This window comes from Cottoperca gobio, chromosome 11 (assembly GCF_900634415.1).
Source record: "Cottoperca gobio chromosome 11, fCotGob3.1, whole genome shotgun sequence".
Lineage (NCBI taxonomy): Eukaryota > Metazoa > Chordata > Actinopteri > Perciformes > Bovichtidae > Cottoperca > Cottoperca gobio.
The window spans coordinates 1,140,261-1,167,483 of record NC_041365.1 but is presented as its reverse complement, the minus strand read 5'-3'; the positions used below and the strand labels follow the sequence as shown (position 1 = coordinate 1,167,483).

General features: G+C 41.2%; 2 protein-coding genes across 2 annotated transcripts; one reads left to right on the top strand and one right to left on the bottom strand.

Annotated features, from left to right (window-relative positions):
* Positions 1-2,727: 2,727 nt before the first annotated feature.
* On the bottom strand, positions 2,728-4,300 carry ndufs6 (NADH:ubiquinone oxidoreductase subunit S6). Its single transcript, XM_029443246.1, has 4 exons — positions 4,121-4,300; positions 3,734-3,787; positions 3,267-3,389; positions 2,728-2,875 (listed from the first exon to the last, which is right to left on the bottom strand). Exons 1-4 carry the CDS (start codon positions 4,262-4,264, stop codon positions 2,807-2,809), a joined length of 390 nt encoding a protein of 129 aa, XP_029299106.1. The 5' UTR covers positions 4,265-4,300; the 3' UTR covers positions 2,728-2,806.
* Positions 4,301-7,818: 3,518 nt separating this feature from the next.
* Positions 7,819-25,501, top strand: lpcat1 (lysophosphatidylcholine acyltransferase 1). Its single transcript, XM_029443505.1, has 14 exons — positions 7,819-8,075; positions 14,711-14,850; positions 14,961-15,175; positions 15,323-15,435; positions 15,634-15,694; positions 18,384-18,442; positions 20,326-20,360; positions 20,628-20,682; positions 20,937-21,019; positions 21,169-21,294; positions 22,059-22,212; positions 22,856-22,951; positions 23,300-23,441; positions 24,283-25,501. Exons 1-14 carry the CDS (start codon positions 7,989-7,991, stop codon positions 24,414-24,416), a joined length of 1,500 nt encoding a protein of 499 aa, XP_029299365.1. The 5' UTR covers positions 7,819-7,988; the 3' UTR covers positions 24,417-25,501.
* Positions 25,502-27,223: the final 1,722 nt, after the last annotated feature.

Sequence of the window (27,223 nt, the reverse complement as noted above, 5' to 3'; positions counted from 1 at the left end):
TAGCACGGTATGTAAGGGGAAATGTCATTTATATTTTCTTTTTGGGTGAACTGTCCCTTTAAAAGTTGTATTTGAAATGATTATCCAATATTATACTGAAGGAAAGAGGATAACTGGATGTAGACCCCTGCAGTGATTTGACAGTTTAGGGTTGAACCCATGAATGAGTCCGTGTGCAAATTGGTTGAATCCAACTTGATAATCTGGAGTTACTTGACATATATGATGTTAAAGAATATTCTATTATGCCAGCTGATGCATTTAAGAGCGGTGAATAATTAAACAGTGCGGTTAAATCCAGCACAAAAACACAGCGCTGTTTAATTCAGCACAATTCATATGCTCAGTTTCATCTGAAGATTTTGCCCCTGGCAATGCCTCCAACTCAACCAACCACCACCTCTGAACCACTCAGACTTACCAACCGCAAGACCAACCAGTCAGCTCTCTGACACCTACCCGGCTCGCCTGCCTCATTTTAACAATGCACCTCTCTCCCCTTCAATCATCCAAAGTGGTCTGACTATAGATGAGGTTAACTACAGCATAAGCCTCACTTCCAGGAGTCACCAGGGCCAATTATATCAGCCTGACTACTCTTCCCAACCTGAGCTCCATGGTGTGGAAAATGCAGTTCCACTGCCTGCATCACTGGGGACAGAACAGGCTAGTGCTGTCTGGAGCCTGAGCCAAGCGCAGGCCAATTTGGCATGCAGAGGTCTATGGAGAATAAGCCCGATGAAATATATATATGATCTTCTTCAAACATGTATTGTTCCGCGCTACTGTGTCTTATCAGGCTGGCTCCCTCCTGATGTCCTCTAGGCTTGGCAGAGCAAGACTCTACATCGCAGATTGTGTGGGACCGATGCACAAGGAATGCTAAAGTTCTCTCAGTGCTCCTTACAGTAAACAGTAGAGATGAGCCACATCTCGCCTGCTTGTTGATAAAGGTAAGTTCAAAACACTGCAATCACACGCCATCAAGTTATTCACATGTTGCAAGTTGCAAGGAAGACATGAGTCCTACTCGTGCAGATAACGGAGCAGATTTCTTTTAAAGGTGCAGTGCAACTTTCATCCGCTCTTATTACAGTTCAGAGCAATTAAAGTGTTATTGCATACGACCCCTTTACAAACAAACAGCTGTGGTTTGTGCAATAGAAAATATGTTTTCACTGTCGGAGCCACACCAAACACATCTGCAGGACACTGCTGACCTCTGCCTGTCACAGGGGGAACTGCAGCCAGCAACACAAACGGTATAATTAACCCATAATGCACTACCAGCATATAAATGGGGATATGAAATGTACACATATTACCTTTTTTGCAGACATTGCACATACAGTACGATGTAGTTAAACTACAGATGTGTTGCAACATTAATGTAATGATTACAAAAAATACACTCAGACAGACACAGAAACGCATTTTCTAATGACATAGAAGCTCTGGATGGCATTAACTTGGCCTCCAGCACCACTGTAAGGAATCTTGGCGTCATCTTTGATCAAGATCTGTCGTTTAACTCCCACATAAAACAAATCTCAAGGACTGCCTTCTTTCATCTACGTAACATTGCAAAAATAAGACACATCCTGTCTCAAAATGATGCAGAAAAACTAGTCCATGCATTTGTTACTTCAAGGCTGGATTACTGCAACTCATTGTTATCAGGTTGTCCCAAAAAGTCGCTTAAGACTCTTCAGTTGATCCAAAATGCAGCGGCACGTGTATTGACAAGAACAAGGAAACGGGATCATATTACTCCTGTATTAGCTGCACTGCACTGGCTCCCGGTAAAATACAGAATAGAATTCAAAATCCTTCTCCTGACTTACAAATCAATTAATGGTCAGGCTCTAGCATATCTTAAAGATCTCATAGTACCTTATAAACCAACTAGAGCATTACGCTCCCAGACTGCAGGGTTACTTGTGGTTCCTAGAGTCTCTAAGAGTACAATGGGAGCCAGAGCCTTCAGCTATCAAGCTCCTCTCCAGTGGAACCAGCTTCCAGTTTGTGTTCGGGAGGCAGACACACTCTCCACATTTAAGAGTAGGCTAAAGACTTTCCTTTTTGATAAAGCTTATAGTTAGGGCTGGCTCAGGTTTGCCCTGGATCAGCCCCTAGTTATGCTGCTATAGGCTTAGACTGCCGGGGGACACTTCCCTGCTCTCTTCCTTCTCTTCCTCTCTCCTCCCCTCCCTTCTCTTCTTCTCCCTCTCTATCTGTATGCATTTATGTAAATGTATGTTACTAACTCATCATCCGGGGTATCATCCCCGGAGTGTCTGTCTCTCATGTGGCAGGTTGCCACTGATAAAGTTTACGTCAGGATCATGAATCGTGACAGCACCTGCTGACCTGGTCCTGCTGGACACCGGGAAGCCTTATTGACATTTTCCTGGATTCATCCATACTTTCTATTTCTTTTTTTTCCAACACAACATAATTTCTGTCAAATGTTGTATTTGTACTATGTTGTTTATCCTGTACACACGACATCTATTGCACGTCTGTCCGTCTTGGGAGAGGGATCCCTCCTCAGTTGCTCTCCCTGAGGTTTCTTCCATTTTTTCCCCTTTAATTTTGGGGTTTCTTTTAGGAAGTTTTTCCTTGTGCGATGCGAGGGTCTAAGGACAGAGGGTGTCGTAACCTGTACAGTCTGTAAAGCACACTGAGACAAATGTATAATTTGTGATATTGGGCTATACAAATAAATTTGATTTGATTCACCATATCATTTATTAACCAATATGGCTATTTATACAGAGAAGCACAGATAGAGGACATTTATTGTTTAGTGATGATGCTTCTGCTTGAACTGTAATCCACAGTAGCCACATGTGCCCACTTTAGTGTCTTTATCCTGGAGAAAGGGAGACAAATAATCATAGTTAGAGTCTAGAATTTGGGACGTTTTCAAATCTGCTGTTAATGTGATTATAGGAATACTCAAACTAAATATATCCTAGAAAAACATTACAATCCTGGCTTCAGGTATCAGAGTAATACTTGGATCGCAGGGTTCATGCATCTCTGATTAAATGTTCTAACATTTCCTCTGACTGGGATGACTGGATCTCAAGTACCCCAATTAAATAAATATAAATACGGAACATGTGCAACATTAAACCACATGAACACAGTATTCACAGATTATTGGCTGCTGGCAAACACATGTAAAATGCTACTATGACAATATGGACAATTGGACAAATTCAAAGGATTTCATCATGTTGGTTTGTGCGGGCTCTTACCAGGTTGATGTAGACTTTGGGGTGGCCCAGGGCTCCTCCGCCTCCATCACAGGACACCACTCGGGCCGCGATGTCAGTCACTGCCTCCTCTGCCACCAACTTGATGGCAAAGTTCTTATTCACCTTGAAACAAACAACGTGATTTCTGTCATTACCTGCTCAGTAAAAGGAGGTTTAGATGGGATATGGTAAGCAACATAAAGTTTTTACAAAACAGACACACATATTATGGTGAAATGAGGGACATAAATGGATTTGAGAACTAGAGGTCCATGTTTTACAAGATTTAAATATGTGTATGCTACAATACAAAAGTGTGCCAATGAGAGGATTAATCACAGGTGCACACAACACCAGTCTCATGTGCCGTTATCATACCTCAAACAACAAACCTCAGAGTTAACAGGTCACATTTAAATGAGCTGCTGTCTGAGCTGTATTGAGCTTATTTGTTAGTGGCTTCTTACCTCTTTCTGTCTGCCAACGAATCTGGCTCTTCTGGGATCATTTTCATCAAACACCTGAGAGGAAAACACTAACGTTACGCATTGCAGTGATGGCAACAGTGATGGCAACAGCGGCACATAATCATATTGTGCTACTGATCTGTGTTTTGCTAGCGGAGACAAGGTGCAAATGCGCCAGCTGTCCTTTCAAACAAGATCTGTTGACACACTGTGTAACAAGCAATGGCTAATATGCAAATGTTAAAGGAAAACGTTAGGAGCCGAGTAATATGGAGGGCTGTCCGATAATGGACCTAACGTAAGTAGCTAACTTACATTGACACAAGGCTAAGCTAACGTTATGGCACCGAATAAAAGCAATACACGATAAATGACTGTTAAGCCTACCTGGCCGGTGTGAGTGATGGCCTCGCCGGTACTAGAAACCTCGACGCTGTAGCGGTGAACAGGTACAGCAGAAAGCCTCAAAGGTGAAACAAGCACCTTAGCATTTCTACTGAAGGACAGAACTCTACCCATAGCAGCCGCCATGTTTGCAACAACCTATTTTCCCAAGCTGCCTTGCAGAGACCACTTGAATGGAGCTTAGAAATGCCCTGAGTATGACTGTCAGGTTCAAAACACATCTGTATACCACATACATACAAGCTTTCCAGTTGAGTCCTTTTTTATATAAATGTTAAAAAAGATAACAACTAAGATGATATCCATGATGGTTTCAAGCTCTGCTAGGGAAGGCAAAGTTAAGCCAAAGTCCGATGGAAACTGCCTGAGAGGCTAAAGTGAGGGCACTTTACACTCCGAATCGCAAACCGGAAGTAGTTGTATCCTCTCACGCAAGAACAGCATCACGGTCAAATTGTGGCGATTAAAACGCTACATTCAAGGACATATACAGTGTTTAAAACATTCAAGAGGTTTTCGGAAAGGTTTGTTTACGTTTTTTGATTTTGTGATAAGACTGTGTCATGTCGGGGACTAATATTTGGGCCGTTTTTATATCGGGTTTTGGCACTAGCAGGTCAACCCTGACATGCTCGTAATACTTGGCATGTTGCATGCTATGGTCTCATAGCTATCTTACAGTGGCATCGGGCTGTAGTACTGTATATATGTGTAACAGCTTTTAGACATGTCACACAGGCCCATGCATGGCTCTATTATGCATTTATTTGCTCAATGTTTTTGAAAGAATCTGGTTGTTTACATACGAGGTCGCTTTTCACGATTAACGGAATAGACCGGTGCAGGGATGACGTATGTTTGTAGGCCGACACAAATATTAGCATCACACTTGTTCCCTCAAGAAAATGTCAATGGGAAAATAATCTCTGTGGCAAACAAGTTTATCGTAGTTAAATCCATAAAAATAAAAAACATTGACTTTGAGACGAGGGAACCGGAAGTGCTAAACTTTTTAGTACTCATTCCTGCACCACTCTGTTGCCACATAGGATATTTATATTGATAATGGATCACTATAATATGTAATTGATCAATAACTTTATTTGTTCCCAGTAGGGCAATTGGTTATGCAGCAGTAGGATGCAAACATGTAACACGACAGGGCACATAAATACTACACTAAGACAAAAAAACAAAACAATAAATACAAACTAAAAATACCTACATACTTCCTCCTAGTGTTTAGATGACAGAGGGTATACAGGAGTATTTTAATTTACTGGCTTTAGCTATTGGAAGTTTGTAGAAACTGAAGCTGTAAAGGATGGGAACAATCAGACAGGATGGATTATGGCATTACTGTTTGTTGTCAATATCCTACAGTTTCCTGTTATTTACTGCAGAGATTGACCACCTTATTGAGACCAGCAGATAAAAGAGAAATGTGAATGATCTCGCTCTCTGTCTCCCTCTACAGCCTTTTGATATCATGGCATCCTTCCTCTTGAAGCACCTGGCTGCCTCCCTGACTCACCAAGCGTCCCAGATGAGCCGGTTAAATCTGACCTTGTCCTCACCAGCAGTTAGTGCCTACAGATGTCTCTGCAGCCTCAATGCAGCTCCACGCACGCTCCTCCTGTCATCAACCAGAGGCAGCTCCATCCAGCCCCTCTCGTCTGGCTCGTCTCCTCAGTGCGGAACGTCTCTGTTGGGACAGTGTCAGCATCTTCCCTGCGTCCATCCCTCCGCAGGGATGAAAACCAAGTCTTCCCTGAGGAAGCGCTGCAACGACTGTTTCTTTGTCCGACGGAGGGGACGTTTGTTTGTGTTCTGCAAGACGTTCCCGAGACACAAGCAGAGGCAGGGCTGAAATGTTGAAGCCGTGTTGGAGAGATTTCTTTGAGACTGTGGAAATTTAGAAAAACTGTGAAATAAATTGTTTGGCTAAAGACTGTGTAGCTCTTTTCACTCCCCTTCTGTTAACCATCAGATTCTTACATTTGTGGAGCATTTGAACATAGCTAATATAAGATTAGTTTAATTAAGTTAAGCTTCACAAATGATCTCTTTAGTAAATAAATAAAGTGCCCAGTCAGTAATGCTTTGAAATTACAAGCGTATGCACAGATATTAAACACAAACACTAGTTTTATATTTGATTCCTTTCCATCGTTCTTCCACATGAGGGAGCCAAAGTCTAGGGTTAGGGCTACATGAATACAGCGTCCAACCTGCCATGTAATACACTCAGTCACTTTGACTCCCTTTCTCTAACCACTGTTGCCTATTATAAGTTGTCCCTATCACCCAGTGCTTCATACACACCAGTCCTTATCAGCGTCTTTGCAATATTGAGTTGCAGAAACTGTACATCGTCTTTTGTCGAAAGTTGTCCCTTATCAGGCTCACACGGTTTTGAGGCCAGCTTTTAATCCTAAAATCTATGACCTACTTTTCAATCATTGTATTATTAGTGAAAGACAGCGATGGTACAATGCACACAACAGTATTGACAGGCTGTAACATTCCAACTGTGCAGGCGTGGAAACCCGACTGGTTTTAAAGGTCTTTGACAACAAACACTGAGCCTCAGGCTGCCGCCCCAACTGCAGAAACCACCTGCTTGTTTGCACTTATACTATATTATTTGATCTGAATGTTTGTAAAGTTACTTTCCAGGGAGTGCCACTATTCAATGGCATTTAACACAAGATTCCTGAGTGGCTCCAAAGATGTTACCCTCCATGCAGCAGAGATAGTGAAGCACTGCTTTGAGGTGCGTCTGTAGATAAACAGTATGGAGCTCACCTAGACTGATCTCTCCTGTGGGTCAGTGAGCAACTACTTTATATTTGCAGGTGTCGTCAATAGAGGTTGTACAGTGAGCCCCACTGTACAATGTAGATTGGCCTTCTGCAGCTTTGACAAACAACAAAGCCTGTTTAAATGGGACAGTTGCTGTTATCTAAAAATAAAAGAAATTGATGGGAGGATCAAATGCAGCAGGAAACTCGACTTCAAATGCAAACTGAATCTCACTGAAGGCAAATCAAATATTTATATTTATATATATATATATATATATATATATATATTTATCAGTGTGTATCTGTATCATTGTCATCTGCATCAGTGCAACACGTCTTAAACATTTATATTTGTAAGCAGATAAACCGGCTTATTATTATCATAAGGTTGTTTTGGATTGGGCTCTTACTTTCATAACAGACTGTATGTAACACGTGGGTGTGTGTGGGGGCGTGCATGTGCCGCCACATTTTCAGATTTAACACTGTTTTCAAAATAAAAGCTGGGGCGTTTTTATGTTTAGCCTATTTCAGAAAAAAACACAAATGTTCCGATTCCAAATTTTGGAGAAATGTTATAGCACATTGAACAGTTTGGTAATTGCAATATAAACATGCTCAACGCTATTTTAGAACATTATAAACTGTATATAAAGAGGCACTAACTCAAACTTGCACATACCTTTTAAAAAAATAGTTTTTGACTTTTTATTCCATGTGTTACATATTTGGGCTTGCAAAAACTACGACGGGGCACATTTGTTCATTGTAACATTAAAATAGGATGCATTATCTCATGCCTGCCACAGCCAAAGGAACTTTATTTTGAATCTTACAACCGGAAGTCACGTTATTTCATCTGGCTAGATTGTTAGTGAGTCCTCCTCCCCGCCCTCATCAGTCTCTCCTCTAGTAAGAGGAGGGTAGACTGGAAACTGATGAAGATACACACATAGGGCATCACACAGCGAACTCAACTAACGTTACGGGACATTGTGGACTTTTCTTTGCCATTTTAAGTTATAAGTTCCGGTCCGCAAGCAATGAGGTCATCAAACAGTCGCCCCTCCAGAGTGGGTGTGAACCCCTTCATGCACGAGCTCAAATTCACCTTGACAGAGAAGATACAGGTAAGGCAATTAAGAGGACGAATGACACAATACTTATCTGTAACGTTTGTTAAAGGGCATGCTTGGAAGATACTGCCAAGTGTTTTGTATTTATAGTGTTTACTACACTTAAAGTTTACCCAGCTTGTGCAGCAGTCTTCTGACTATCTAGGATATGTAGTTCTACAAGTCTTTCTGGATGTTGTCAGTTTGAGTTGTCAGGAGAGCAATGCTCGTATTTCATTGGTCCTTTTTAAAGGATGTCAACAAACTATTAAAAGAAGAATGTGTTCTGCAACGCTTTCACTGATGCACATATCTTACAGCATTTGATAGACCACTATAACGCATGCTGTGTTTACTTCTTTAGGGTTTACCTTCTTATTCTGGGCTTAGTATGTCTTTATATTGACATCATTGATTTGTTTTTGTTTTGAACTAATACCTGTTATCCAAAAGAGATAAGAGCAACACCTGTGCAGCCTTACATTTAGCTCAGATAGAGGAAGGAAACAAAGGGTTAACTGCCAAACTGCCCCACGTGCTCCATTATATGTGACACTTGTCAGCCACTACCCCACATGTTCCTGGATGAATCTTCCAAGCCAGAGTTTAAGACACATTTGCATTCTTTCAACCTCACGCATTTCGACAATGGGAAGCAAAAAGTGCACTCCAATCTGTGTTTGTTTTGTCCTCATTGTCCTGCTCATACTGACCCGCTGGACAGGATATTATGCACTTGACTTTCTCTCACATTCTCCCTCTCTTTCTGCACACACAGTGTTTGCACTGGTGTGTTTAGCACAGGGTTAAACAAGCTGGCTGCTAACACAGTTTCACCAGATAGTCCCCATTAGAATGTATCAGTTTCCAGGATAGCATAGTGGGAGTGACTTATGGTTTGGGTTAGGGCTAATCCATTCTAAAACTGATAAATAAGTACAGTGGCAGCACATTTAAAGAAGAGCACACACCTTGTTAAAGCAAGGTATGTGCTCTAGGCCAAACATGGACGTGAAAGTGACATGTGTGAGATACTGGCTTTGGAGATGGAAAGCTGCGGCTACTTCCTAAATCAACTATTGCAATCGATGGTTTCTCCCTGCTGAAGGAGGAGGGCAGTGCTAATCAATCAACCAGTGGATCAATGGGTCCTCATGCAGAGTGATTGGGGGGGGGGGGTCTGCTGACAGAATGGGGTCCAACCGACCAACCAAACGAGTCATTTCATCAAGCTTTATGGAAATATACAATATAATCTAATTTCATTGAGTGATTTTTCTGAAGGTGAGATTAAGGCTCTCTCAATCGAAACACAAGACGAGGAGTTTGGTGGCGTCGTGAAGTGTTGTTTTTGCACTCAAGCAGAATAGAGGAGGAAGTGCACTCCCTCTGCTCTACCCCATCAGGTTTATCTGTCTCTCCATAGCTCCAGGGCCCAGAGGTGCCTGCTTTCATTCAGAGCAAAAATGCACAAAGCACAAGGCTCAGGAAATTGGCACCGCCGGTTCCCAACAATTACGCTCAGCTGAGAAAAGTCTCAGTCTTTTTAGGTTTTGCATGCTTTCATCACAGTAAACCACACTTGGCTTTGTGAAGACCTTCTTACCACTTTAGTTGAGCTTCCTGAATGCTGTAACTACACCTTCACCCCCCCCCTATTGTTGTCCTTGTTGTGCAAGTCTTTATTAGAACATGCATTTTGTCAGTTTTTCTATTGGAGCTTGCAGTAGACTGTAAAACGGTCGCGTGTCTCTGCCAGATGTCAGCAGCAGTCCGGTGAATGTAAAGGTGGACCATGTGTGTCTCTGCTTCACACCTCCCACTGCCTGCTTTTAATGTGGCAGTGAGGTGCGTTTTTCCACTTCACACACGTGTGGACTGTGGGACTTTTCATGCACACACACACACACACACACACACACACACACACACACACACACACACACACACACACACACACACACACACACACACACACAGTAAACATGAGCTCTGCCTAAACACAACCTTCTACTACTTACCTACATGCCACAGGCTTTAGATATGCATGATGTGTGTGTTTTCTAGGTGCTACTTTTGAATCTGTGGGTCTCTGTCACATTCTGACAACACATGCTGCTTGATGCATGAGCACATCCTTCCCCTCTGGCTCTTGGTCTTCCTGGATATGTTTTTTCTAACTTCCAACAAACATGTTCAGCATCATTTTAGTTCAACTAGGTCAGCAAGTAAAACAGAAAGACAGTAGCGCTCATTCCAGCTGAGTCACACATTGCTGAACAGTGAACATCATACAGACATGGCTGCCAACTCTCCAGCGTGCAGACAAAATGCATGTGACATTCGATAGAGCTGCGACATCACAGACACTTCTCAAATCTCAATAAATATCTCGAATAATTCTAGAGAAATGGCAGATATGTTTAGGCTATTTCAGTATTAAAACATAACCTATTGGTGCAGCTGTTGGTTGTCTAGATAGATAATAGTGACTGGATCCCTTTTAAATAATAATTAAAAATCTAATACACTAATACAACAAATATATAATATATCTATAGATATATTATAGATATAATATATCTAATATCTATATATCAATAAATAAATAAATAAATAAATAAATAAATATATTTATTTATATATATATATATATATATATATATATATATATATATATATATATATATATATATATAAATAAATATATTATATATATATATAAATAAATATATATATATATATATATATATATATATATTATTTATATATATATATATATATATATATATAATATATAATATATATATATATATATATATATATATATATATATATATTTATTTATTATTATGATTTGCAAGTATTGCTGTTTGCTGTCCCTAGTTTCTATATGTTAAAGTCTGGTTGCCAATTTCTCAAAGTGTTTCCCAATATCAACTGTTTGCTGTCGAGTCCTGTTTGTAACTGGTTCTTCTACCGTTTGTCTTGAAACCGGTGACCTGCTTGTCTTCATTCTCTGCCTCAAGCTCAATCTGTTCATCAACAACATGACAAACAGTAGGGTGGGTGCTTCCTGGGCCCCCAGGTGGAAATCAGAGCACACTTCCCTTGGTCCATTAAAACAATTAACGCAGGGCAATTAGCCTTCCCTGCAGGTTGGAGGGCACTAGAAAGTGTGCTGGGCCACTTTGCACGGGGGAGTTGGGTGTTATGTGGCGTGGCTTTGGAAATGTGTGTAGGATTACCGTCAGTCAGTGTCGGTGCAGGTCTGAACATAATAACAAAATAGTTGATTTAGATCAATGCATACAGTTTTACGTGGGATTGTTCAGCCTGGGGAAGAAAGATCGTAGGACTCCTCTACTCCTCCCGAAGGCAAGCGACATTATGTCCAATCGCTGACAATGTCAGTCTGTCGTCTGCTCCTCTACGTTTGTCCAGACTGACACTCTGTATCTCCACAACTGTTGCATTGATTGCCATGAAACTTTGCACCGACATGTGTGGCCTCCAAAGGATGAATTCTCCCGACTTCTGCGATCCCCTGACTTTCCCCTGAGCACCGGCGTGAGGTTGACATCAGTGGTTCAGAGGGAAGTATCTGGACCAGCCATTTGATGGATCTCCATTAAATTTGTTACACATATTGAAGTTCCCAAGAGGGTGAATCCTACTGACTTTTCCTGTAGCGCCACCAACAGGTTAACATCTTCACTTATTCAGTGAAACATCTCAACGTTATCTCGATGGATTGGCACCAAATCTTGTACAGATATTCATGTTTCTGAAACCATGTATTCCACTGGTGATCGTCGGATTGCACGCTAACACGCTATAGTAAGATGTCAAACCTTAAACCTGCTTAACTTGTTTGCATTTTCATTGTGAGCACGCTGATGTGAACTCAACACTCTGTCGTGCTTAAGTGCAGCCTCACGGAGCCGCTTAGTTCTGTTTTCTCAGTGTCTTTCAACGTATACAGATACGATTTGTTACCTTTGGTGTTAAGATAATATGACTGTAATGTTTTCTAACCTGCCCAGAGATCACGTGGCAGTGTTTTACGTACTCTGGGAGTGCGTTTTGTCTGTTCAGTCTCAGAAAGTCTTCACTTAATTTCAAATGAAGACTTTTCTGTACGGCAGGTGGACAGAAGAGCAAAGTGTGAACGTTTTAATGAACTGGTTTAATCACTTCTGTGTCAGTGAGTCAACAGTAGCTTCATGTCAAAATGCTTCAGATGATTCATTCAGTCAAGCATTTTAAATAAGTTTAATAATTAAGTGTGTGTGTGTGTGTCTCTAAATAAATAACAAACAAGAAGAAAGGATTTGCACTCAGAGAATAACCTTTAACTCATTAATAAACCTTTTATATCAGACTGAGGATGCGCGGTACAAGGCAGCCCAGCTCTGCAGAAGTGTATTTTTACACCAAATTTCAAATCATCAGAGGAGGAGGGGCTGCTGCTCTAATAAAACACTAGAAATTGCGTCCCTGTACCACATCTCATGCAACCTCCTGAGAAAATGTCAGCGGATCCTCCCAGATGGATTCGCTAAGCTCTGATAATGAGTGCACTGTGCGTTGGGCATGGGGGTGCGAAGGCGAGAAGGAGGCGTTAGAGCATCATAAATCTCCCGCATACTGTTTATTTATTAATACTGCCCTGCAGTGTGCACCTGCGTTCCTCCGGAGAGAGAGAGAGAGACACGCAGGGAAGAAAGGAACGACGGGACAGGAAGGGAGGAGGGGGTTAGATACGATTCCCCAGAGTGGTCACAAAAAGCACATTAATGCAAAGTAGGAGGAAAACAGTTGAAGGGAGAGCAGCATGATAAATGAAGGTACAGCTGAGCGTATTGACACGGGGAGTGAACGATTGATTGATGGATGGATGGATGGATGAGTAGTTGAGGAGAGGAATTCCTCCGGGATTGGTGATTACTGTAAAGCAGGAGGTTGAGGAGAGAGGAATGAGGGAGCGTGAACAGAGGTCGGACGAGGGGGAGGAAGGGGCTTAACATGTCAGAATTAACTCTGGAGGCCGTGGCTTTGTCACACACACACACACACACACACACACCCCCGCACAAACTTTATTTCAGTGACAAGTCCTAACATTACGTGTACACTGTTTGCAAAGTAGCCTTATCTTTTTTTTTTCCTACCTTGCTTTGCATTCAGTAAGACCTCACTTTGCAAAAGCAAATGCCCCGATCTGATAATACCAAACAGTCAGCCGACCTTTCTGTGGCCAAGGCACACCAAAGACCAAGCCACAACCTCAAGCCACAACCTGAGTTCATATCCGTTCATAACCCCCTCTGTAACACAAAGTATCACTGTTATCACTCTGTGAACATTTATTCATCTCGTCCTTGTAAGAAGCTGTTCTCCTTCACACGAGCAGAGAGCCTTTGATGTGTCACACTCTAATATTTCCCACCATGTACAAATGGCTAAAACGGCTTCGCTTTGACAGATTTCTTTTTTTTTAATGATTGTTTTATTTATATTTAGGCCAAAGCATATAAGACCTATTGTTTCTATATTGACAATATTCAAGTTTTTTTATATTCACAACTCACTTTTCACATTGAACAGGTGCTCTTTTATTAAATAAACTAAACGCTTATATTATTTATCTCATTTATATGCACGTTTCAGTTGCTTTGCGTATTTACATTCTCTGTTCTGCTTCGCGGGGCTCCGCTTCCGAACACACACACACTCGCGTGCGCACACACCTACAGTCAGAGACAGAGCGGAGGCAAGGTAAGGAGAGAACTTAAATAATCTGTGCCACGCACAAACCTCATCCAGCCCAGGCAACACTCCGCAGAACAGTAAACATAGAGGAAACACTGAAGCAAATTACAAACCTTGTGTACAGTTAAATGCAATCGGCCTAATTATTTCAAAAAGCCCACGGCACACTGGGATTTGTCTGGGGTGCGGCACACCGTTTGGGAACCACTGGTTTACAGGATAAACTTGCAGAGAAAGAAACATTACAAATAGCAAACAATCATAAGATCATTGTCATTACAACTCAAGAAGGTTTTAAATAAGAACTAATGCTTGATTTGAATAATCCGAAAGATGTTTTGCGGATTTAACGTGTTAATGGTGAATTATTCAAAAGTAAAGGGATCCTTGAAACAAAGAGTTTTATTTAAGGCATCGCTCCATGTCCGTCTGTCTTCTAGTCAATGTTTAGTATTAAATATTTGCTACTTTTCTATATTGAAATAGTGCAAATTCCCAATCCTAACTTCCCATGAAAGATATTTTGTGGGACGTGTGTTTGAGCATCTTTTGAGTTATTTGTTTGTATTTTTAGTTTTAAACTCGATGTAATCTATATTTCCCCGCCATCTCTAACCGTACGTAACACACGTTGATATATAAACATTTACATATTGGACATATAAGCCTGTCAGCTGCAGGGGTTCCTAGCCAGGAAAGTGTGAGTTACAGTATGACCGTTGTTCCTTCCTGACGACACTCCCTCCCCCTGTTGGGACATGCAGGCATGTTCTCCTGCTGTAATGATGCTGCAGTGAGTAATGGGTTGCTTACAGTAGATGCGGTGGAATGATAACCATGTGTCCGTGTCTCTCTCTCTCTCTCTCTCTCTTCAGATTGGACTGATGTCTGTCACAGTGTTTCCGGTGCGGCTGCTGCTGGTGTCCTTCTTCATGCTGCTGGCATGGCCCTTCGCCTTCACAGCCTCCCTGAGACGTTCTGATTATGTCGTTGAGCCACAGTCGTGGTGGAGGAGGTGTGTGTGTGTGTGTGTGTGTGTGTGTGTGTGTGTGTGTGTGTGTGTGTGTGTGTGTGTGTCTGTGTCTGTGTGTGAGGTTTCATAACGGTCTGCGTGTCCTTTATCAGGTTTGCAGACCTGTGTCTGCGAGTGATCATGCGGGCCTTGTGGTTTTGCGGAGGTTTCCATTGGATCAAGGTGAAAGGGGAACGGGCGCCGTCCTCTGAAGTTCCCATCCTCACCGCGGCACCGCACTCCTCCTACTTTGATGCCATCCCAGTCACCATGAACATGTGCTCCATAGTCGCCAAACTGGAGAGCAGGAGCATTCCCGTCTGGGGCAGTGAGTCACACACACACTTCCATCACCGGAAGAATGAACATTTACGTGACATTATAACATAAAATATATTGTACATTTAAAGCAAGCAACTTTTCTTCTAGTTGAAAAAGTCTGAAGTTAATAAAACATTTGTGTTTTCTCTGCCAGCTCTGATCAGCTACATCAGGCCGGTGTTTGTGTTTCGGTCGGATCAGGACTCCAGAAGGAAAACTGTGCAGGAGATCAAGCGGAGAGCTCAGTCTGGAGGGGAGTGGCCTCAGGTAACATCAAAGTGCACACACAGAGAAATACACATTTAACTTCAGAGTCATTTCAAATAATGAGTAAGAGCCATATGTGTGTGTGTGTGTGTGTGTGTGTGTGTGTGCATCTTAATGTGTGTGTGTGTGTGTGTGTGTGTGTGTGTGTGTGTGTGTGTGCATCTTAATGTGTGTGTATTTGTATTCTATTTATTCCAGATCATGATTTTCCCAGAGGGGACGTGCACCAACAGGTCGGGGCTCATCTTCTTCAAGGCTGGTATGTGTTCAGTCCCCTTTCTGCTTCCGACATCATGTAACCAGGTGGACGGTGGCCATGTGTGTCCTTGCTTTAGAATGACCTCATGGCAGTGACATTTTATTCAAAACATGCATCTGTGTATTCCATGTGGATAACACCGTCAGCTGTGGAGAGCCGACGCAATCCAAGACTCTGAATCATATTCATGCTCTGAATGTCGTTTATTGCCCCTCTAACGAGCCATGATGGGAATAATGTTGCATTAATAGACACTGTCAACATAAATATTAAATATCTTATCCTTTTATCTAAGATTTAAGTGAGTGAGAACATGTTTTGACATAACATTCAAAGTATTATCATGTTATATCTCTTTTATGTACAGTAGACTAATAATAAATATATATATGTGTGTGTGTGTGTGTGTGTGTGTGTGTGTGTGTGTGTGTGTGTGTGTGTGTGTGTGTGTGTGTGTGTGTGTGTGTGTGTGTGTGTGTGTGTGTGTGTGTGTGTGTGTGTGTGTGTGTGTGTGTGTGTCACTGAAACAGATTTTATCCAACATTTCAAGTTTGTCAAGTTCTTTTGTTTTCACTGTGCACAAAGAAAACTCAGATTTGGACAACCTTTGCCCGACCTATAGATATCAGTCCAAAGGAGCTGCTCCTTATGTATTTTAATAATAATCAATGCATCATATAATGCAGCCATTCAATACTACATTGATGAAGCGTATAAACGAGGGTTGGCATTCTACAGATTAGCTGATACAATAATCATCCAAACCACAGCTCAACACATTATTTGGTTATGGTTCTTAGTTATTCCCAGACAAGGGTGTGTCTGTGTGTTAATACAGAGACTGTGTGATCACTGGAGGGCCAACTTCAGGTGCAGCTGTCCGGGCAAGTTCATCTGATGTTGTGGCCCAGCAGTGTTGGGTTCAGTGTCTTGCTTAAGGACACCTCAACAGGACACATAACTCTTGCACCCATCCTTTTTGGGTGCTTGTTTTTCTGCTCACATCCTGTGTGTGTATGTGTGTGTGTGTGTGTGTGTGTGTGTGTGTGTGTGTGTGTGTGTGTGTGTGTTATGCTGTCAGCCATTGTTCCCTGCCTGCTCTGTCTAATCCCCTTTCTTCCAGTCTGTAATTCTGTCATTCCCAGTAAGCCCTGTTGGTCACACTCTGTCCTGCTCTGGTTGTGTGTGCGTGTTTGTCCAGCTTGATCTGTCCGTTGTGTGTTACCAGTCCTCTCTGGATGTGTCTCCTCTAGTTATGTCTCTCCACTGACTCCCAGCACAACAGAGGATGTGTGTGTGTCCGTGTGTTTCGACGTGCACGGTGCCACCTGTGCGTGACGTGCTCTGCAGACACCAACGGTCCTTTTGTGGTTTTCAATAGCGCCGTCACTTTGAAGTCCAGCCTTCTCTCCCGGTCTGTCCCTTTGCTATAGTCTCAGAAGTATTCACAGGGGGTGTACACAATCACTGTTCTGTTCTTTCACTGTCTCATGTGCAGCTACAACAATATTTGGGGCCAATATTGTTCCATTGAAAATCAGATTTCATCCATGTTTGCTGATGGCGGTTCCTTGCTCGGAGTTAATACATGTGTTTCCTCATTCTGCCCATTAATTACATATTTAGGCACATTTAAGCCAGGTGTTTAAATATATATATATATATATATTTCATCTACATGTTTTTAAAGTTGCACTTTTGCTTTTTTTTACAAAATGAGACGTGTAGTTGCAGAACTCTATATTTAATCTCTAGGAAACACTGAACAACTAATATCTTGATAATATTAAAATATGTATACAATCTGTAAAAACTGTTACTCCTAAACAAACTATTTAAACTGCACAAATCCAAAATCTATATGAACAATTTTGAAAATGGCTGCTTTAATAGATGTTTTACAATCCACAACTTTACTGGGTTTTTTCCTGCTTCGGCAAAAGAGCGTGTTGTGTCTTGTGTTCGCTCTCTGCGCAGCTCCAACAGGCAGACAGACAAAGTAAGCTGCTAGCTGCAACACTGAACACCATTTTCCAACATGGAACAAGTTCTGGTCCAGTTCTCGCCCCTAACTTTGAACCTTTCGGAGCGTTTTAAACGGAAATAAATGAGTCAGTGGGCGTGTCATATTGTACAGGTTGGACAGAGAGTATGGAGTCTTGCATGTAATCGTCGTCTACGTCTTCTTATCATTAGTAGTTGGTCCACGCTTGGTTTCTTTTGGATTAAAAACACATATTTGCTTTGATTTCAACAGTTCCTGATTACAACTGGTGGAAATGTGGACTAGTGTAGACATCACCAGAGCTGATTCAGTTGTAAAGAGGTAATGGTGGAATATTTAGCAGATATGTCTCTCAGGAGTTGGTGGAGAGCAAAACAAAGCTATGATAAGAGTAAATATTCCACAAACACGACTCCAATTGAAGCTGTTTGGTAACCGTAGCATATCATCTGCACAGCGTGTTGCTCTGCCCCCAAGTAGCCAACAACACAATTAAGGTGTAAACCTTGTTCTCATTAGTAATATCTCAATGTCAAGAGCTCGTCCCCCCCAGTACATTGTTCTGTCTCTCTGCTGTCACTTAAAATCTAAACGCTGTTTCCAAAACAATGTGGTACCTACGTAATTAATGTTTTGCTAACAATGTTCTTCTTCTCTTCTCTTGTCCTCTCGCCACCTCCTCAGGTGCTTTCATACCAGGACTCCCAGTGCAGCCTGTGGTGCTACGCTACCCGAACAAACTGGTAAATGTCCTTTAATCCTTTCAATACCTGCTTTATACCTGTAACCTTCACCCCACCCAATGCGAACACAATGTACACACACCTGCACACACCGACACACTCCTGTGATGTCATCTTAGTATGTGCTCCACTTGTGTTGAGTGACTTCATGTTCTATCCATCCATCTATCTGTCTCTCTCACACACACACACACACACACACACACACACACACACACACACACACACACACAGGTGTCATGTCTCTCTCTCAGCACCTCTCCTCACTCAGTTATGAATTATGTAGCTTTATTAGCGTCTTGTCTGTTACCCCGTAAAGCTTTTGTCACTGTGCTGACTTCAGTGACAACGTGGCAGTTCAGTGACGCCAAGAAAATGTGAATCAGAATCCTTATTCCTGCACCACCAGGAGTGTTTCCATTCCATCTGTTTCCATCTCTTCGTTTAGCTGCAGAGAAACGTTGAAACTGGAAAATGGCACCAGCAGTAAAAGATCCAGCCAATGCACCCAGCCTGCCACGGCTATGTGAAACAGATCACACACACACACACAACACTGAGCGTCAGGAGCCAAATGAAAAGATATTCAACTTTTCTATATCAACAATACACGCTTGAAGAGAAGCGTATAGAAGTCCTACATGGGCCTGTTGTAAACGTGATGTCACGTGAATTGCCCTCGATGTATCTGTGTGCTTTTAAGCCGTGTTCACAAGTCGTTTGGTTTCTTCAGGACAGATACGAGCAGAGAATAATATATTGTTGCGTCTACGCTTCAAGCAGTTTAGTGTTCTGTCTGCTTTTGAAAGACTGACAGTAAATCCTGCTGCACTGAAGTGGCAACAGCTGTATTTGAATTAAATCAACTTTTAGACTCTGCGTTCAACCCATCCTAGGAGCAGCAGGCATACACTTTCCATTACTGTCAACTATTACGTAAAGAAAAGTACATGTTTATAGACTCCTGTGAGTCCTCGGTCACTGCACTCACTGTAATCAACGTGCAGAGACTTTGAAAGAGAACAACCAGAGACATCTGTCTTTTTTAGTGAGTCGGAGATTCAGGTGTTTTATGCTATTAGCAGCTAGCTTCAGGTGTGTGTGTGTGTGTGTGTGTGTGTGTGTGTGGCTTCAAGTTTCCACAACACACTTGTGGAAATTGCATTCTGGATCCTGATTGGCTACTAAATGTCATGAGTTTGTTGAGTTTATTTTGTACCTACCTCTTGTTTCTCACTCCAGATCCCTTTACTTCCTGTCTTTGTGTGGTTTCCCGCCATCGTCAGCGTCTGCCCCGCCCCTGATTGTTTCCACCTGTTCCCACTCACCTCTTGTATAAACAGTCCTGTCTCCTCTTGTCTTGTGCCAGTTTGTCTGGTTGCAGCATGTGCAGTGAACCAACGTATCAAGAAGTGTGTTTCTGGAAAGTTTGCATATCCTCCTCATGAGGGCTTTGAGTTTAATTATCTGATTTTTGAAGTAAAGCATTGTTTTTTTTACACTTTACGTTTGTTTCTGGCGTCGTGCGTTTGAGTCTTCCTTCCCTGTGTCCGATGTCGTGACACTAAACTAAGTTGTGATGTCGCAAAGTTAAGATCGTTACATGTGTTGAACTCCGATTCAAGGAGCTGAACGTCGAACTGCACATGAATCATTCTGCACAGTGAAGGTCAAACATAAACATCCAAGTGATGCAACAATAAGGAAACGCTAACAATGGAAGTGTCATTTGACTTAATGGAAGTCAGTGAGTTTCCAGCGTTCCTCAGAACACACACACACACACAAACTGCAGTTCCATGAAGTTAAAGAAGGTGTAAGAAACTGAGCCTCCTGTTTGTGTTTGTCCTGAGCCATTTCCTCTTTCTCCTTCCTCTCCACAGGATACTGTTACATGGACGTGGCAAGGTCCTGGAGCGTGAGTGTTTTGTCTCGCACACCTTCACTCTTACATGCACGACTAACCATCACACGCACACACACACACACACACACAGCTTCCACTGCCCCCGGCTAATTATGTACTTAAAAACAAGAGTGACCTGTTTTTTTCCCACGAAGAGTGAACACCGTACGATGCTGTAGGGAAACCTCCATTATCTCTTGTCTCCATCCATCATATTATTGTCTTCCTCCCGATACTATATCGTCATGTTTAGACAAAGCCAACTCTTCTGTCTTCAAGGTTCAAGATCCTGTGGCTCACGCTGTGCCAGCCTCATAATCCCATGGAGATAGAGGTGAGTGCTTTAGACTTCCAGAAGTCATTAAAACTTTATTTTTGTCGGAAGCCCTGAAGAAATTCTGATCATCTATTTTCTAAGTCTGATCTAAATAGTTTTCTCGCTGTGTTCCCAGGAACACCTTTCTTATTTCCTTAAAACACCTAAAAACAATTTAGATCAAACTTAAAGATATGTAATTCCATATTTATGATGTAGCGTATGAATACACAGCTTCGTGACAGCATTACGTTGACATTCTCTCTCCTCAGTACTTGCCTATTTACACTCCATCGAGCGACGAGAGGGGAAACCCAGGCTTGTTTGCCAACAATGTCAGAAAGCTGATGGCTAAGTAAGTGTGTGTTTGCATAAGTGTCTCTGATCAGCGTCCAATCGTCTGCACATGCTTGTTTTGGTTGTTCATAACACACACACACGCACGCACGCGCGCGCGCGCGCGCGTGTGAAAGTCCTCACAAACCTTTTCCTCACTCCTGATAGGGCGCTGGAGCTGCCACTCACAGACCTGTCTTTTGATGACCGTGAGATCAGCCTATCACACGGCCCGCTGAGCATACACGACTACAGCAGCCTGCTCGAGTTCCACCAGCTGGTGTGCCGCTTGGGGTGAGTTATACGTCCGTGTGGGGGTGCAGGGTGCAGGGTGCAGTCCAAGACGTTGGAGCACAGAAGGTGAAGAAACGCTGACACCTTTTGGTGGCAGGGCTGAAGTACACACACAGTTTGGTATTAAATTGCACACATTTCCTGCCCAGAATGACATTTTTTAAAATATTGCCAGAGATCTCGGCATCCTGGCTTTATATCCTGGAGAGCCATTAAAATAGGAACATCTTCAGAAATCTGTAAGCACATTGTGTGATTATTCCAGAATGTATTAGTGCTACAAAGAACCAGGTTCTTTGATTGAAGAGTATTTATAAAACCATCTGTCATTGTGTTTCTCTCATTCGAGCAATATCAAAGATACCCAAGAGGAATCTTTTCTTCACTAATTGGCTCTAATATGGAAGCAGTTATCTCATAATGTGTTGGTATTAGATGGGAAGAAATCAAAGTTCTCATAATTGTTTGTTTAAGAGCTTTTATTATAATTACAGCCAAACAAGGAAGCTATGGAGTTGTGATGAAGGCTTGAATATGAATCGTTTGTATATTTAATAGAATATATAAGTACGTTGAAGTCAGATTGCAATAGGATGCAAAACTGAAACAATTCCAAGACTAAATTGTGTAAAAACCGACATTATTCACATGTTTTCTTTAGATTTCTGCAGGCCAATCAAAGTGAAAGTGTTTTCACATATGTCACACGTGTACATAACTATAATACCTTGTTTCATGACGTCTTTGTGTTTCCTCTGCTCCAGGCTGAGAGCAGGACGGACAGACGCAGTGCTGGAGGAGCAGGCCAGAAGAGCCAGAAAGCTGCAGGGAGACGCTCTGAGTCTGGAAGACTTCGCCCAGTTCCTCAACCTGCCAGTGACGGACACACTCGCACAAGTCCACAGCCTCTTCCACCAGGTAAACACGGACAGATTCAAGGAAGTGGAAGAGGAAGTAGATATTAATAATAATAATAATAGCTCACACATTTGGGCTGATGGTATCATCTCTGGGCTCGCTTAGACACATCTGAAGACATTTTCAAAATAGGTCAGTTGTTGCCTGAAAAGAGTTTTTCTTGTATCGCACTATATTTAGTCTGTGGTCACATGGGTCTACTATTTATATATTTGAGGAAAATGAACTCGTAACAAGTTACATGAAAGCTCTGCACACGGTGAAAAACACAAACATTTAATTAACACAATTACCGTTTGTCCTTGTTTTTCACACATCCTGACTCATGATGAAAGTTTCCATGTGATCTAAAGTAGTCAGAGTTGTACTGTTAGATACTTGCACAAAGTATCATTACTTTGCTATTTTATCATGGTGTTACTGTAGGTTTCATGTGTTGCTGATCAGCGCCCCCTTGTGGAGAATCTGCTGAATGTCGATGAGTTTAACAGGGTGGGGGCTTTGCGTGAACTTCTTGGTCTAGTTGAGTTTACGTGACTTCAAGCTTTTAGATGATCACAACATTTTAAGCAAATACAATTTTCATACAGGATCATATTTGTTCCTTTGCCACTTCTGCTCACTGAGATCGTTTTGTTCCCAGCGTGATGGAGAGATAGACACCAGACACTTTGTTATCGCTCTGTCTACCGTTCATCGGCCATTAAAGTCAATGGAGACCCTCAAATTGTCCTTTAAGGTGAGCACAGGTACCACTGAATCTGGTTTGATTTAAGTTTACTTCTCTTTTTTATCTCTCTCTTTTTTGAGCCTTGGGAAATGTATGTTTTATTATTATTTATTTCCCTTTATTTTGATTATGAATATTACTATTTCAATGAATTTAAATCTATTTATTATTATTATTATTATTATTATTTTATTTATATATTTCTTCCCTCACATAAAAATACTGCTTTTGTATTTATATTTGTTTTATTTATAATGTATGATCAGTTTGTATCTTGGAGAACAAAGTACATGTGTGGAAGAAATGAGTCAATAAATAAATAAAAAGGGTTTATAAAGTATACGTGTTGTCGTGCAGATGTACGAGAGCGAGGAGAACGGGGACGTCCTGAAGGAGGAGCTCGCCGCCATCTTGGAAATAATGTTGGGAGTGAAAGAGGTGGAACTTTCAGGTCTGGTTTTAGCACTGGGTGGAAGTGAAACAGCAAAGATCACATATGGTAAGACTTTTACTGGTCAGTTAACTTCAGTACAAAGTGAATTATGATACCTTTGTACATATGAGATGATTGACGGCATCTGTCAGCGTCACGTTTGATTTCTTCTTGGCGTTACAGAAGAGAATAAGAACCGTCTGCCTCGTCTAGAAGCTGCCAAAGCTTCTCGTGTCACTCGTTCTTTTGTCTTTTAAAGCCATTTCTCCTTTAAACATAAAACAATCCTAGAAGAGGTGTATTAGGGCCATTGTAGGTGAACTGGGGGTGAATTTAGTTTTAATAATTAAGGAACAGGGAGAGGGGGGGGTAATGTTCCCAGAAAAAACTCAGAATTTCCAAGATTAAAGTCGTACATTTACGAGAACTTGGATATTTACGAAAATGGTAAATATACAAGAAACAACAAGAATATTCTCTAAAATGAAGTCATCCATTAATTTACAAGCTTTTTTTCTCGTAAATTTGTGATTTTAATCTCAGAATTTCAGATTTTATTCTCTCAAATTCATAATTTTAAAAATGTTAGAGAATATTTGTATTTTTTTCTCATAAATTTCTAAATGTATTCTCATAAATTTAGCACTTTAATCTCAAAGTTATGGAAATGTCATCAGATTTCCCCGTCTGCATATGATGTAAAATGCAGTATACAGACAATCATAGTAATTATACTATATCTATCTATCTAATATATAATATATAATATATATATATATATATATATATATATATATATATATATATATATATATATATATATATATATATATATATATATATATATATATATATATATATATATATATATATATATACACACACACCGTTTTGCTTCCTTTTCCAGATGAACTTAATCACTTTATAGAGCAGCAGCCAAACTTCGTCCACGATTACCTCCAGTTTGAAAACCATCCGCGCAAACTCTGCGTCGACAGACCGAAGAGCTACAACGGCCGGAGCCACAACAAAGATGACTGAAGGAGGGACTATAATGCAAAACCCTTTATTGACCTTTGTCTCTCTGACGTAGCAGCGTCTCCCAGCGCCGCAGCTCTCCTGCCACCTCTGTGCCTTTCAGTGCAGGTAGAGAAAGAGGGAACGAATGAGGCTGGATCAGATCTCTTCTCAACTTCTCCTGACTTTGTGTTTTTGTTTTCGTTGTGATGTAAAGAAACACTTTTTGTTTTGTTTATTTATTCTTTTAATTTATTTTTTATTATCTATCACATTCAGATATTTAAGAAATGAGTTGATAAAAGGAGGAGGGTTTCTTTTAGCTTTCTTTTTCTTGATCTCAGGCAAATGGACAGGAGCACACTGCCCTATCTGTCCTGCTGCTGCTCTTCATATACAAAGTGTACATAGAAGCCTCATATCAGGTGAAAGGGACCAGGATATACATCGTGCATCTATTTATCAAATACTATAAGAATCTGCCACGTAATGCAGAGCAATACTTCCTAACTGCCACTGCCAAACATTTACAACCCAATCAAATTATTCAGCTTTGATTTATTTATGACCTATGTTCCAAAAAACTGTTTTGTTCTCCACCTTCAAGGAAAATAATATTTTAAAAAATCTAGTTTTTTTTTTAAGAAAAACAGAGAATTTCTTTGTATTTTTGGAACAGCACATTCTCTGATGGATATATATTTCACCTCCATTTTCCTGAGACGTTGCATTTTTGCACTGGTTTAAGTGACGACGGGCTCATTTTGTACCTTTATGGCTGAAATGTTCATGTAAAGTGTAATTTGTCAACAAGAGTCTCATATGCAAACATCAAAGCTCTTTGCTTTTTTATTTTACAAGTAAAATAAAAACTGTTGTCACCTACTGTCTTCCTCCACTAGGTGGAGCTCTGCTTTCACACATTCACTCAAAGATGCGTTATATGCATTTATATGAATCATGTTAGTGGTTCTGAAATGTCTTAAAGCCCTCGTTGATATTTTATTATTTACAGCTTTATCTGCTCAGCTGTAGATTCTATGTTCAAGTTGTTTGTGTTTCCCTTTCATGACTTTTGGTGATGATCCAGTAAATGTCTTCAGACTTTACCTCCCTGCTTTCATAATGGCTCATCTTTCCTGAGTCCACGTGGTGGAGCTAGCTCCCTGAGCTATACACACCAGAGAGCGCATGCACCGCTGCCCACCTGATGGACAGGAAAAGCATTACCTCATCCCTTCCTTTCATTCCTTCAGGTAAAAATAGACAGATTAAGTCTGGGCTTTGATGAGAGAAACCTTCAGAGGAGGTGTGGAAGCAGGGAGAGAGATGGAGGAGAGAGACTAAATGGATCGTTCTGCTCCAAATCCAATTCCTAATAGCTGGAGGGAGGGTTGGTGGGAGGAGGGAGAAGAAAACAGTCAAAGAAAGAGGAGAGGCAGAGGGGGAGTGGAGATATCACGTCTAACAATTAAGACCTGCCTTCAGGGTCCAAAGAAGAAGCTTTGTTGAGAACATATAAATTGCTCATTGAGCAGTGCCTCTCTGCAGTCTCTCAGATACTCCTGCCTCAAAGGAATCTTTCATAAAAGACAGCAGCCACAGCCCGCAGCTCATCACACAGCACGGTTGGAATCTGTTCACAGTATTTGGGGATCCATCTCCAGCCACCATCATGGCCTAACCCCCCCTGCAGTAAACACAAACCTGGATCTAATCCCAGTGGCTGTAGTGGAGGAAACATCACAGCACATCCACTGGAGATCCCTCGCGGTTACTGCACTCTGCAGGGTCAAAGATCCGGCTCGGCTCACTGTTGTCTTATTTATTTCTGTTGTACGGGCCGAGTGGATGAGCCTCTTGGTGGCTTATGCCTGGACATTAGGCTGTTTGCTTGTTCTCTGAGCCAGGTTGTGGAGGTCTGCACTGGCAGTTATATTATCTATAACATATTAAAGGTAGGATTCAAAACATATATATAATATGTGTTTAACAAAAGATCTACAACCAAGACAAGAGTCCTTGAAGCCCCAGGGGGTTTGAAAGAAGTATAAATTCTGATTTGATTAAGACATTTTGAATTCTAAATAGTCACTGGATACATTTTAAAAATAGATAGCTATGGATACATTGTTCAAATAGGTAAAAGTAATGCATGAACTGTTAAAATAGTTAGCCAAAGTAAAGAAAACAAGTTTATGTAATTAGATAAAAGTAACAAACAATTGAAAAAGTTAAATAAAAGCAATTTATCAATGGTGGAAATGTTAAGCTGAAAACAATGTTTTAAATAAGGATAATCTCCACTTAAATTGACCCAGTAAATGTAGCTATGTTTTGACTTGTAGTGTTTTGTTTGTGTTAAGCTGGCATTATTTAATTAAAGTGCATTACGGTGGGTTTTAGCTGTGACCTGATTCTAACTATTCACTGCTACTGTGAAATGTATTTTGGGTGGAATGATTGATGACACATCTGAGCAAACGTGTCTCCTGCCACTTAGCTCCGTGTTGTGGTATCATCATGCTCATCAGCCCACTGAGCTCACTCACAAACAAACTACGTTAAATCCTCACCGGGGAAATTCAGTTTTTACCACTCGTTTACAGCCCGTCTATAAAACAATTCAGTCGTTAGGAAAGAAACGTTTGTCACAAAGTATTACACAATTACAATTACTGTTGCTATTTACAAGGAAATGGCAGCGCTCCATTTCAACTGGGATTAAATGCCATGTTAGTCGACTGAAGGGCAAAGCTCTCGTAAGGAAAGAAGCACACCGTTAGAGGTTGACGGTGACACTGGTGCTTTGAGCTACATGCTAACGTTAG